Raw genomic sequence first — 14,356 nt, forward strand, 5'->3', positions numbered from 1 at the left:
TGGCACAGGATTTGTAATTGAAAAATTGTATCAACAACCTTTGGCCAAACTGTGGCATCGTCCAGGGAGTTAGGATGCAGGTGCATTTAAAAAAAAAAATGAGGGGGGGGGCGCCTGGGTGGCTCAGTCGGTTAAGCGTCTGACTTCGGGTCAGGTCATGATCTCACAGCTCGTGAGTCCGAGCCCCACGTTGGGCTCTGTGCTGACAGCTCAGAGCCTGGAGCCTGCTTCGGATTCTGCGTCTCCCTCTCTCTCTCTGCCCTTCCTCTGCTTGGCACACGCTCTCTCTTAAAAATAAATAAACATTAGGGGCGCCTGGGTGGCTCAGTTGGTTGAGCGTCCGACTTCAGCTCAGGTCACGATCTCGCGGTCTGTGGGTTCAGGCCCCGCGTCAGGCTCTGGGCTGATGGCTCAGAGCCTGGAGCCTGCTTCCGATTCTGTGTCTCCCTCTCTCTCTGCCCCTCCTCCATTCATGCTCTGTCTCTCTCTGTCTCAAAAATAAATAAAGGTTAAAAAAAAATTAAAAAAATAAATAAATAAACATTAAAAAAAAAACAAACGAGGGCCATGCCTTTAAATTGATATGGAGTGATTTCCAGGATATGTAACAACATAAAAAACTGCTTTCAAGTATACATAGCAGGCTCCCTTTTATGTGAGAAAGGAGGGTAAATTAGAAAACCACATGGGCAGATATAAACGAACATTTGCTTGTTTCTTGCAAAGGAAAGCCAGAAACTAGTGGGGTCGGTGACCTACAGGGAGTGGAGGGGAAGTACAGGAGGGGCATTTCCAACATACCTTTTTGCACATCTTGACTTTTAGAATTCTACGTATTCAAACAATCCAATCCACAGGGATGGGAAGAAAAAAAACAAAAACAAAAACAGAAACAAAAACTAAAAGCCAAGAGAAATACCTGAGCCCAACCATACTTCAGGTGAAGTACAAAAATCACACTGAAGGGCGGGACAGAACTCATCCAAGTAACTTCTGAACACGGTACTCTGACCGGATATCCTCCGTCAAAGGAAAAGTGGAGAACTACATACACACAGATCTTGGCGTCTTCTCGGGGTGACACCTGGTGGAGACACCATCCCCCCCGTCCTACCTGTCACTTGGAGACGCAGACCTAGGGTCTAGGACAGTCCTTCTCGAAGGGTGGTCCCGAGACCGCCAGCATCACTTGGGGAATCCTTAGAAATGCAACCTCTCCAGCCCCACCTGGACCTACAGGCTCATCTGAAACCCTGGGGCCCAGGAATCTGCATTTTAACAAGCGTTCCAGGTGACTCTGATGCACCTAAGCCCCCAGGTGACGCTCATGTTTGAGAAGCTCTGTCTACAGCTCCAAACACAACCAGTGGGACTTTCATATTAAGAGAGAGAGAGGGGGGAAAAAGGCCGTACCACAGTAGCCTTCTCCTATCTTACAGATGAGGAAATTTCGCCAAAGAGAAGGGACTCCCAAGACCACACGGCCAACAAGTGGCTAGAACTAGGGGCCAGAACTCCAAATTTTGAGCTCCTTGTGTATACTCTTTCCGCACACACAAAAATCACAAAATGCCATGTTAATACAACCTTCAGTCTTCTCTCCCCTGGAAATGTTTGCTGTAACTTTTGCTAGCACCTACCTGGATCTCTCTTCAGAATCTGATCAAAGGCACGCTCCTGTGAAGGCTTAGACCCCTCCACCTTCCCCATCCTCGAAGCTTCCCCTTTTGGGGGTTAGAGCCACTGATGGGCCGGGGGCTCCCCGAGAAGCCTAACTATAAACGTGGAAGATGCCGGGGGGGTGAGGTGGGGGGGGGGAACGTGGGTCTGAAATACGCACCCTACCAGAGAGAGGAGGCATAATGGGGAATCTGACACCTTCCCACTTGGGAGCCCCCTCAGACTTTCTGGATGCTTCCACGAGCGCTCCCTCCGCTTACCTCTTGAGGAGCTGTGCCGTTGGAAAGGATGTCTAACAGGTCAGAAGAGGACAGAAAGTAAAACCTAGGGAAGGCAAGCCTTTTCGTATCCAGGTACTCTGCCAGGGCCTTCTCACACAAGTGCAATCTGAGGGCACAGACATAGGATTTTGTAATTAAGTTTGCTTGGGCGCATAGGTGCGTAGACACGACCCAAAGGCAGACAGAGGCAGGACACGGAACGCGTATGGAAATCAGTGCCAGAAACACTGAGGGTATTCGCGAATATACGCACTGGTGCATTTCCACCCAAACAAGCACCTCTCATAATACCCCACGTTACCTAACATACCGGAAAATCGAAGCAAGCGCGCGCACGCGCGCGCGCGCACACACACACACACACACACACACACACTTGCTTGGATAGCTGAAGACAGTAAGGGTCTCAGAGAATGGGGAAAAGGCACCATCACCTTCCCCGGTATAAAGGCGGGGGACGGGGGGGAAGCAAGCAGACCATCACCTGCTCTGAAGACCTTCCAGTTTTTCGTAAAGACCTGGTTTATTGGTGGCCTCCACGACATTTGGAGTTTTCTGGGCATCATAAGCCAGCTCTTTAAAGTCCACGTCAATGCCTTCAAATCTTTCAGAATCCTGAAATTGAAACGTGGGGGGAGGGGCGCTTGGGTGGCTCAGTCGGTTAAGCGGCCGACTTCAGCTCAGGTCATGATCTCGCGGTCCGTGAGTTCGAGCCCCGCGTCGGGCTCTGTGCTGACAGCTCAGAGCCTGGAGCCTGTTTCAGATTCTGTGTCTCCCTCTCTCTGACCCTCCCCCGTTCATGCTCTGTCTCTCTCTGTCTCAAAAATAAATAAACGTTAAAAAAATTTAAAAAAAAAAAAAACGTGGGGGGAAATTCACCACCGCTTTCTCGGACTCGAAGAAGGTCCCCTCATCTGCAGCAATTCAGAAGCAGAAACCGGTCCTTGGGGGAGGCCCTAAAAACTTCAACAAGGAAATACTCTTGGCTTGAAACAGCAGTTCCTGCACATTTGGGCCACAAAATCCCTCCCTCTGTGTTTTGCAAAAATCGGCGAGGAGTGCAAAGAGCTTTTTGCGTACGTGGCTAATATAGCCCTCAGTGCGTTTTTCTCCGTTGGAAGCGGACATTGACGGATTGAAAAAATATTTTGTTAATTCATTTGAAGAGTAATGATATTAAGCCCACGATGGTAACCTGATAATATACTTCTAACATAATTGTATTTTCCAAAACAAAGTAACTTAGAGAGGAGGTGACATTGTTTTTTTGTTTTTTCCTCCCCAATGTCTGACTTGGAACGTGACCAGGTTTTCTTTCCTGCTCTGCATTCGATCTGTCGTGATGTCACGTATCATAGAGCCTCTGGGGAACTCCCATGTGCGCCCGGGAAAATCTGAGCGGAAAACAGCATCTTAGCGCTATTCTTAAGACAGCTTTGACCCTGAGGATCCCCTACAAGGGTCAGTGTCCCCAGACCATACTTTGAGAACCGTCGGCATAAAACACACACTTCCTACATCAGGTGGACGGCGGGCGGGTCTGCTGCCTTCCCTGGGTCCGTGCTAAAGTTTACGTAACCAAAGCAAGACGTTCTTCGGCAAACGTGAGGTCAAACGAATCAGTTACCACCGTGTCCTTCAAACACACACAGTGAGGAACAACATCACTGACATGGTCGAGACAATAATATGTGCAGAGTTTAGCTCAACACCTGGCACCTGGCAAGAGCTTGTGGTATTTTTAGTACACGGCAACGATCACAACGGTATATGCTGTGTGCACTGTTCAGTTACATCCCTGAAGTAGGTTCTGGTATTTGTCCCGGTTCGCGGGAGGAAACCAGGGCACAGGGAGGTTAAGCAACTTGCCCAAGGTCCCACAGCTCCAAGAGACAGAGCTGGAACTCAGCCTGCCCCGCCCACCTGGGTCTGCTCCGAACATCTTCAATCCACACCCCTCTCCAAGAAGATTTAGAAATAGGGGGGCTGGGGACAATATGTTTGCTCAGTGAGGTATCTTGTTCCCGTGAGAGGTGCGGAAGTCTCGAGGTTTCATCAGAAGTATGAAGTACGGAGCACGAGTGCTCCCATGGAAAGAGCTGGAAAGAAAATTGATATCCTGCAGAAGGCAACTGTACAGAAATGCCTGTGTGTGTCAAGCCAAGTTGGGAAATGTTTCTAATGAATGAAAATAGTTACTAGTTAGGGTGTAAGATTATGACCGGTTTTATCATGTTTTCAAATTGTCTCTTATTGCACTGTTAATACAAAAAAAAAAAATTAAATGTGTTCGCATACTTCACACACAAACCCTTGCCACTGAGAAGTTAATGACACCAATTCTTTCTGGTGCATAGTTGGGAGTTCTCAGATGCCTCCTCAGAGTCTCTACCAAAGTCTCCACTGATTTCCATGCCCCGTCCCCCCAATTAAACCTGCTCTTCTCCAGTCACTAGCACTGCAGAGAAAGAAAATCTGGCTTATTCCATGTGGCCTGATGACAACCTATCAGAATTGTTTTCTGTTTTTTTATTTAAAAAAAAATTTTTGTTGTTGTTGTTTATTTATTTATTTTTGAGAGAGACAGACAGAACGTGAGTGGGTTAGGGGCAGAGACAGAGGGAGACACAGAATCCGAAGCGGGCTCCAGGCTCCGAGCTGTCGGCACAGAGCCCGACGCGGGGCTCGAACTCATGAACCGCGAGATCGTGCCCTGAGCCGACTGAGCCACCCAGGCGCCCCAGTTTTCTGCTGTCTTTCGTTCTGCATGTACAACCTTCCATCTGCAGTCGGACATTAGATATGCTTTTTGAGGGGCGAGCTGGAAAAATACAAAGTTTTGACGGGGGGGGCGCTTCAACTTTTAAGGGAGGTCTGCACAATGTGTGACGTTTTGGAAACAAACTGATTTGTAGGCAAAGAGCTTTCTGTGCTGAGGGGGTACAGAGAAACAGAACTCTGCAAAAAAAAAAAAAATCCAATGAATATGAATCCACTGAGAGGTGGGTAAGTTAATGGCACATTAATTAAGACAAATTAGAAGGGGCAATCAACCACAGGGAAGGTAGTAATGAGAAGAATGTATAGTTCAGAGAAGTTCGCTGCTGAGGATTTATTTAGCTGCAGACTGGTGTTTCGCAGGCGGTACAGGCCAGAGGTCTGCAGGGTGCCTCACGGCTCAAGAAGGAACTTGAATTTGCCCGGAAACAAATGCTCACTCCCAGTTGACAACTGCACTGTAATTGTGGAGCGGCTCGTGACTGGCTCATCCCAAACTTCAGGAGCTGATAGCCTCCATTTCCTTTCTTTCTTTTTTTCAACGTTTATTTTTGAGACAGAGAGAGACAGAGCATGAGCAGGGGAGGGGCAGAGAGGGAGGGAGACACAGAATCCGAAACAGGCTCCAGGCTCTGAGCTGTCAGCACAGAGCCCGACGAGGGGCTCGAACTCACGGACCGCGAGATCATGACCTGAGCCGAAGTCGGACGCTTAACCGACCGACCCACCCAGGCGCCCCTCCATCTCCTTTCTTAAATACACGTTAGAACAACACCAATCGACCCTCCTTTCTTTTTCCCAGCCATCCAGGGACACACTGATGGGTGTGCATTTCCCCTTCTCTCTTTCCCTCTGCCTGACTTGTGGCGGCTTGGGAGGCCGATGTTCGTTGCAGGTGCCTTCGAGTGGAGGCAAGACCAGGCAGAGGAGGACAGGGTCTAGAGGACCGCGCAGACGGGGGGCGCCTCCCTCGACTCGGGTAAGGGAGCAGAGCGAGCGGGATTTCCTTAGCAGGTACCTGGGGCAGCTGAGCCCGGATGTCTTCGGATCCCATGAATATACTTTCCAGGTGAGACCACGTGAGCTGCACGTCGAACCAGGTGGAGATGACGGCGTCGGCCGTGGACAGCCTCTTCTGCCAGCCGGACACCTCCTCCAGGAAGAAGGCAACGTGCTTGGACGTCATCAGGTTCTGCAGCTGGACTTGGTTGTCCTCCAGGAGCTCGAGGAGGTCCTCGTCCGACCGCAGCTGGGGGACGCCGGTCCGCGGGTGGGGCTCGTACCGGAATTCCAGGCCGGCCCAGGTGGCGCACAGCTCCGTCAAGGTCTCCTCCGTGCCCATCTCTTTCACGGCCTTGTCCGCGATGCTCCGCACCTCGTCCTCAAAATGGTGCAGCTGGACCCGCAGGAGGTCTGCCAGGGTGGTGCCCTCGTCCACGGCGAAGCTCACGCCCGTGGCCTGCACCAGCTGCCTCCAGTGCCGCTCCCGGATGGCCGGACTCTGCAGCTCGGCCACCGCCCGCAGGGAGCTCAGAGCGTCCGACACGGTGCTCTCCAGGCCCGCGAACGCGTCCCAGGCCCTGACCTCCTTGTCCAGGTTCCGGATGCACCTGGCGAACCGTTTACACTCCCGGTCCATGGCCTCCACGTTGACCTCCCTCCACGGGGCCGTCTCCCAGGCATGGATGCTGGAGGTGACCATCCCTATCGTGTCCCAGAGCTCCTTCAGCAGGCAGACTTCCCGCCTGCACTGGTTCAGCTGCTTGTAGTTGGGAATGCTGACCTCAAACAAGGCAGCAGACTCCGAGATGGAGGCCAGGGTCAGCTCCATCTGTCGGATCTCCGTGTGCCTGGCGTCCAGCTCTCGGTGAGGGTTGACGCTGTCGAACCTACGAAACAAAAACGTGTTCCTTCCGGTGAGTCGGGCGCACGGGGGCTCGTGTCCCGGAATCGCCAGGGTCACGCCAGCTCAAATCTTTAAACACCTGGTATGCTAGCCACGAACGGTAACTGGCACCGAAGCCCGGGAAGAAAAAGGCACTCGGGGTGGGTTGGGGGGGCGGGGTAAACGCGCACAGCTGGAGAAAAGACAGTTCAAGGGGAACAGGAGGCTTGGATCTTCTCTTCACACCTGAGAAGGGAAAACTAGTCTCCTTTTCTGCTGCTCCCCGGTCCCCCATCCAGGGATGAAGGGGACCATCCCTTTGTTCAAGCTCCCTTTGGACTGTGCTTTTGCGCACTGGCTCCCAGAGCACCTGACACAGAGGAACACGGTCACGTTCCCGCAGGTGCTGTAAAGCCAGAGCTCCCGCCAGGACTATGCGTGGTAGGCGGTCTTTAGGTGAGAGGGCTGGCATCTAGAAGTCCTACCCTATACTCCCTCTGGGGCACTGGCTCTCAGTCTGGGTGACATGTTAGAATTTGCCGGAAGTTTTGAATGCTCTCCGTGCCCAGGCTGCTCCCCAGTCCAGTGAAATCAGGCTCTTTAGGGGTGAGACCCAGGCGCAGCTTGCCGGGTGGTTCCAGCGTGCCAGGTTGGCGTCCTTGACTGTGGGGAAGCTCACGTGGGTGGCCTGTGACGCCTCCAGGCAACGGCACTGCCACGTTTGGGAACCACGGATAGAGGACCTTGAAGACCGAGCACAGAGACCTCACCAGGGCCCTGTGCAGTCATCGTGCTGCTCCTTTGCTAGGGGCCTCAAGTCAGACTCCTCTTCTTAAGTCCTCCCTCCAAGTTGTCCTTGATCTCGAGCCTTAGACCACTCTGGCCTGCTCTCTCCTGAATCCTGGGTGCCTCTGGTTCTTCACCCGACTTCTATCTCTGCGCTGTGCCCAGCTTTACGGTTTTTCTTCATAGGCCCCCACCCTCTTTTCTCTCTAGTGCTCACGGCAGGCATCCACCACCCCCTCTGAGCCTCCCCAGTGCTCGCCTGCTTCACAGCCCTACCTTTCCAGAACTGCGTTCCCGGCCTGGCCTCTCTCCTCCAACATCAGCACCCCACATGCAGGGGCATCTGGCTGGCTCAGTCCATGGAGCACGCAACTCTTGATCTTGGGGTTGTAAGTTTGAGTCCCATGTTGGGTGTGGAGAGGACTTAAAATCTTGAAAGGAAGGAAGGAAGGAAGAAAAGAACGAACGAACGAACCTGACGTGCAAAGGAACCCATGTGGGCAGATAACGTTTCTTTGGTCAGGAGCACGTGGAACCCAAGTGTGTAAGGAGCCTCTCGTTTTCCTCCCCATCACCAACTCTGGTTTCTTCTCTCTGTGCGCCTGGAGGGCCAATTTGGGGGCACCGCGACTTAAGGGGGAATACCACGTTCCTCTAAGATCAAAATAAGGTATCATGGGCTTCATCATCAAGGGGAAAGTTGAGGGCAAATGAGGGATTTAAAGAACCGGTCGTTTCCTCCAGTCTAGCATGTGTGTGCGTGCCCACGCACACGTACGTACGTATGCTCGTGTATGTTAGTTGGGTGGTGGAGTGTGGAGGGGAGGACGGCATACGACGTCTTTTTCTTGAACTGCCTCTCCTCTCAGTTGTCTTTGGAAATATCTGACTTGACGGATGGAAAGTAATCCTAATTAAAGCCATTTACCTGAACTGCTCGCCACTTAAGCCTAATTACCATGCAACACAATAACAGTTATGCATCCCATTAAATCAGTGTCAGATTAACTTTGATGCTTGCTACGTTTGATTCTGCTGGTTCCATCTAAATGGTTTTTGGCTTCTGTGCTACAGTTGTGGACTTGTCTTCAGAGGATGAGGCCGAACATCATGGCGTGTCTTCGCTGGTCTCCGTCCCCCCCAGGGTTCCGGAACAGGACTGGAGGTTGAAGTTCTCAGAGCTGAAGGGGGACCTTTGTCTGTCTAGGCAAGGAGCTTCCTCTCCCCCCCCCCCCCCCCCCCCCGAGGAGAGGAGTGGAAAAAGAACCAGAAGGAAAGAAATGTAATGTCCTCATGGCAAGTGGTCCGGCAGGAAAGATCAAGTGCACGGCTGGTTTTTTTCTCCTTATTCTTCATTTCCAAAGACTGATTGTTGGAGTGTGTAGGTTCTACTTTTTATCTTGACTGGAGCGACTTGGAAGGCGAATTTAGCTTCTTGCTGTTGGTACGAGATCCTTGTGGGCCAACGTCTAAAAGCCCACATTCTGTTCAATCTACGAATGGCGTATATAATTCAGGAATAACTTACGAGGGAAGTCGTGAGCTCTCGGGGTGTTCGGGGCACACACAGGAGACAATGAATGGTCTTTCTAACCATTCTTTCCTTAGCACATGCGAACACCCTGAAATCAACAGCAGCACCCCAGATGTCTGTCAGAGGCGATTACTTGTCAGACCTACTCCTGAGGTCGTCTACTGCGTGGTGTAATTTTTGTTTATGGTTTAAATTTGTGGACAGTCATTTCCTGCAGCTGAGCACACATAAAAGTTAATTTGGCCTAAGTGGTGAAAAGAATCCCAAGACACGAGGGCAGGTAACCCTCTTCCCATTTCAAAACTCTGGTGCACACCATCAGGATGTTCACAGCCCTGATTAATGTGCCTAATAAGCTGGAAGCGGTTCTCCGAATCCTAGGGGAGCGATACAGTAGGAGAACAAGAAAGCAATTGGAGGGAACGCGGTGCAGTAAGTCTTTGAAATTGAAACAATAATGCAAAAGGATTTTAATCTAAGGAGAGAAATGCCTGCCATGTCTGGATGAATAAAATTATAATGGAGAGAAATGGAAATTCGGCACTTGTGCGTACGATCTCAGAAGAATGATCGACTCGGGCCCGGCCCAGACGTAGGTGTGTGTGGAGGGAGGGGGAGGAATGAGTGATTTAAATTAATTCTGGGGAAGCCAGTGGGTGGTAAATGTTTAACCTCAGAACCACACCTGTGTGTTCAAAACCAAACACACCCCTGCTTGGTACCTGACGGGAATCTTAAGACTCAACTCAGCCGAACCGAGCCTGGGGTCTTTCAGTTCTTCCCCATCGGTGGCCCCCACCTTGGTGAGCAGTGAAAGAGTGCCTCGCACTCAGTGGTCTAGGATAGAAGACAGAGAACTGTACCAGTCTCTCCTCCCTGCTCACCTCTCGTACCCAATCAACACACCTATTCCCCTCCCAGATCTCTCCAATCTGTCCTCTCTCCATTGTCAATGCCATCGCATCAGTCCATGGGGACTGCTTCTCTCCTGGGCTGCCGCCGTCACCCTCCCACCGAGCACTCGGCCCTGAGTGGGTCTCGCTCCACCGCCACAGGCCAGTGGTGTTCACACCACGTTGTCCTCATGCTTAGGCTCCTCAGTGGTTGATCATGGTCAGAATCTGGTTCCGTGAACCGCTCTGTTCTCACCCCCATTTCCAGCATCCCAGCCATGCACACATGGGGCCATCCAACTGTTCCTCACGTTTTCACCCTTTGGTGCCTTTGAGTGTTCTGCTTCCTATGCCTGGAATAACCTCACCTCCAACTTCTTTTCCCAATGGCTAATCCTCCCTTTCCCACTGGCTCAAGCACCATCTCCAACAGGGGGTGTGAACTCCCTCCTTGGGGGAGGTTAAAGTTGGCCACCCAATGGACATGTCTTTTGCTTTATTTTTTCTGTTTTTATTTTAAAAATTTTTTAATGTTTTTATTTATTTTTGAAGGAGAGAGAGAGACAGAGCATGAGTGGGGGAAGAGCAGAGAGAGCGGGAGACAGAATCTGAAGCAGGCTCTGTGCTCTGCACAGAGCCTGACACGGGGCTCGAACTCACAAACCGTGAGATCATGACCTGAGCCGAAGTTGGAGGCTTAACTGACTGAACCACCCAGGCACCCCTGTTTTTGTTTTTTTGAGAAAGAGAGAGTTCTGGGGTGAGGGGCAGAGGGAGAGAGAGGGAATCTTAAGCAGGCTCTATGCTTAGCATGGAGACCAACGCAGGGCTCTATCCCACAATGCTGGGACCATGACCTGAGCTGAAATCAAGAGTCAGATGGGGGGGTGCCTGGGTGGCTCTGTCAGTTGAGCGTCCAACTTTGGCTCAGGTCATGATCTCACAGTCTGTGGGTTCGAGCCCTGCGTCGGGCTCTGTGCTGGCAGCTCAGAGCCTGGAGCCTGCTTTGGATTCTGTGTCTCCCTCTTTGCCACTCCCCCACTCATGCTCTCTGTCTCAAAAGTAAACATTAAAAACATTAAAAAAAAAAAAAGAGTCAGATGCTCAATCAACTGAGCCACCCAGGCGCCCCTCCAATGAATGTGTCTAAGCACTCATTTTTGAAATTGTCTCTGAGGTTAGAAAGTATGGGTTGTTTTTTTTTTTTTTTTGAGCGTGTATTATCTTAAAATCCCAGCACAATATCCTTTTTTGGTGACCCCGTTGTTGAGACCACGACCTCTGCTGCTCTGCGGAAGCCTGAATCATGTGAATGAATCAGATGAACTGGAAGAACAGGGTGAAGCTGAACTTGTCTCAGGACTGCGACATGTTTGTGGGAGAGCTAACGATGAGCACTTCCTTTCTCCAGCTACTGAAGAGACAACAGACACCGTGCAAGCAAGACCGAGGACCCTCTTTCCTCACGCCTGCTGCACTGGGCTATCTGGAAAGCTTTGCTTTCTCTAGTTGTTGCGCACGACAGTACCCAAAGGGAGTGTACCTTCAAGAAAGCTCTCTCGATCGTTCACGGAATCCGGCTGCCAGCCGACTGAAAACACTAATGGTCTCCGCTGAGCTGTAGCTCACCGAGATCAAGTGCTTTGGCTAAGAAAGCCGTGGGTAGACAACCTTGGTCTCGATGTGGGAAAGACAACCGGTTATGTGCCATGGCATCATTCCTTAAGGTCAGGAAGACTGCACTCAAGGTTAGGACACTGAGCCAGAGAAGGCCACTGGAGCATGGAGACATTCCTTTTGCTCCGAGGGGACAGTCTGCCTCCGGACTTTAAGAGCTGTGAAAAGTCCTTGAATCCGAATATGAGGAGTTAGCCAATTACTACGAAGTCAGGGAGCTCAGCTCGGAATATGCTGATACAGCTCAGAGTTAACAACTACAGGAAGAAGTAAGACTTGAACACGAAGAAACTCAACCCAAGCAACCAGACATCAACCGGCACCTGACAGGCTTCAGGAGCCTAATGAGATACTTTCTTTCTCCTCCTCAAAGACAAGATCAGTGTGAGCTTAACCTGCAACATAATCAGCAACAGAAACTTGCACTCGCAGAGGAATGTGCCAGGGTCTGCATTTTAGAAACTCTTAAATGATCTAAAAGTGAAGGCACCAGAATTAAAACCCTTTGCCATACACACAGCCTTAAAATGTCAAACACACAGATTTGCATACACCGAGCCCAGAAAGACAACAAGCCTTGAGTTGATTCCCACTAAGATTCCCTTCAGCCGTAAATCCACGATTCTGCTCCAGTCCTGATGTTTTCTTGCGGAGAAGAAGAACGCATCACAATTGAAGTAATGTTTGGCTTTCCATGCTGCTGTGAGCAGCTCTTTTCAAAGTGTTCTCTTGCAAGGCCTCATCTGCATGTCAAATTAACAGATGCGGATTTGGAAAACCCAGCTCAGAGAAGCAATATCCACCCAGCCGGCAGATACGGGTGCTAAGAAAGAAAACAAACTCAGTCGCAGCCATCACGTTACAAAAACGCCACCAGTCGATCAACACACGTACGCGACCTAACTACGAAGGAGGGATACCGCGTTTTCAACGGGTACGCAAAATCACACCAGCAAATGGACGTCGTGTCCTCCCGAGCAGTTATCCGGAGTTCCATTTGGGAAAACATTTCACCACGTATCTTTGGGACCCTTCTCTTGGAAAAATTTGTAAGGGACAGTGGAGGCAAAGATATTAGTGTCTTTTCCTCTCTTTCTTACGGCTGTTGCCGTGGGTGTGATTGTTAACGCTAAGCAAGTATCACACAGCTCCATAACCCAACTCCCTCGCCAGCTTTGGCTCTGCGTGATCGGTGTTAAAATTCAAATATCCAATTTCCTGTCCAAAGGAGAGTCAAGAGAATATGTCTCAGACTCTGAAAGAACAGTCCCCAAAGAGTTTCACCAATGTGTGGTGCAACAGATGTTTCCTTGGAGCAAGGGCACGGCTCCAAAGACAAATATGCGAAAGGGATGTGGACTCTACTGGAATTTTACGCCCTGGCACGACTGCTTCAAAGGGAACCAGTTACTTCCCCATAGGGCAGCAAGGCTCAAACTTGGCTGCGCAGTGGAAGCACCTGAGGACCTTTACAAAGTACTGGAGGTCTTGTCCCCAGGTTGCTCTGCGAGATAGACTGGACACTGGAAATTTTAGAAGCTCCCCGGGTGATTTTAAAGTACAGCCAATATGGCGGCACACGGCTCTAGGGTCTGTTCTTCACATGTCCGTCCTATGCAGAGTTTACCCATCTGTTCCCTGCCTCGTGAAACACTCGTCTCGTTCTCTCTAGCCCCAGGTACGGTAATTGGGAGATAGGAGCCACTCGGTGTACGTTTGGGGAGTGGCGAATAGGAACAGGTAGGCCGTGCCCGTGCGCCATGCTGGGCGACCAACAGTTCTGATCTGCCTGGAACAGGGAATCTTCTCTGGATGTGAGACTTCCAGCGCTAAAACCAGAACAGCCGAGGGAAAACCAGGATGGTTGGTCATCTTAGTGCCAGATACTATGCTAAATACTTGCAAAGATTACTTCTTTTTCTTTTAAGCTCATTTATTTATTGGGGCACCTGGGTGGCTCAGTCGGTTAAGCATCCGACTCTTGATCTGGGCTCAAGTCACGATCTCACAAGTTCGTGACATCAAGCCCTGTGTGGATTCTCTCCCTCTTGGGATTCTCTGCCTTTCTCTTTCTCTCTGTTCCTTCTCCATTTATGCAGTCTCTCAAAATAAACTTAAAAATATTTTAAAAAATAGTTTGTTTATTCTGAGAGAGCGTAAGCCGGGGAGGGGCAGAGAGAGAGGATCCCAGCCAGGTTCCATGCTGTCAGCACAGAGCCCGACGCAGGGCTCGAACTCGTTAACCACGAGATCATGACCTCAGCCAAAACCAAGAGTCGGACGCTTAACTGACTGAGCCACCCAGGCGCCCCACAAAGATTACTTCTTAATTCTGTCAACAACCTTATGAGACAGATACTATCATGAACCCCATTTTACAGGCAAGGGAACTAAAGCTCAGAGCTGGTGAGCTTTCTGACACAGAGTAAGTCATAGACTTGTGAGTAGACGCAAGGCGGCCTGAATCCAGAGTCCACATGCTTAATCATTACGCCGTATTTCCTTCCGCTAACGTTGTGATGGTTGGTTTTTTGTTTTTGTTTTGTTTTTTTTTTTTTTTTTTTGGCTTCATTTGTTGCTTTAGCGTGTTGTCTCCCTGTGTGATGTTGTTTTTTCTGGGTAAGTGCCCTTGACAGTTAAAAGGTTTGTCACTCTTCACCAGCATGGCGTTTTCCAGCGTGGAGACGTCTAAGCTCGTCCGTCCAAAACCGTAGAGGAAACCCGGCAGGGATCTCAGCGAGGGAACCAGAAAGTGAGTCATGGAACTGGAGTAAGGGAGGGGACCCATCTCAGCTGGTACATCAGCAGACACGGGACACTGAGAACCAGCTTGTTCTCCCGG

General features: G+C 50.5%; 1 protein-coding gene across 1 annotated transcript in view; it reads right to left on the bottom strand.

The window, feature by feature from the left end:
* DNAH9 (dynein axonemal heavy chain 9) overlaps positions 1–14,356 on the bottom strand; it is a 333,637-nt gene that overhangs the window by 242,237 nt on the left and 77,044 nt on the right. The window contains 3 exon segments of the mRNA XM_053893249.1: positions 1,941–2,067; positions 2,446–2,576; positions 5,758–6,628. Of these exon segments, the coding sequence (XP_053749224.1) occupies positions 1,941–2,067; positions 2,446–2,576; positions 5,758–6,628 (1,129 nt within the window).

The sequence above is a fragment of the Panthera pardus genome, unplaced genomic scaffold (assembly GCF_024362965.1).
Source record: "Panthera pardus isolate Hobbes unplaced genomic scaffold, ASM2436296v1 HiC_scaffold_3, whole genome shotgun sequence".
NCBI classification, from domain to species: domain Eukaryota; kingdom Metazoa; phylum Chordata; class Mammalia; order Carnivora; family Felidae; genus Panthera; species Panthera pardus.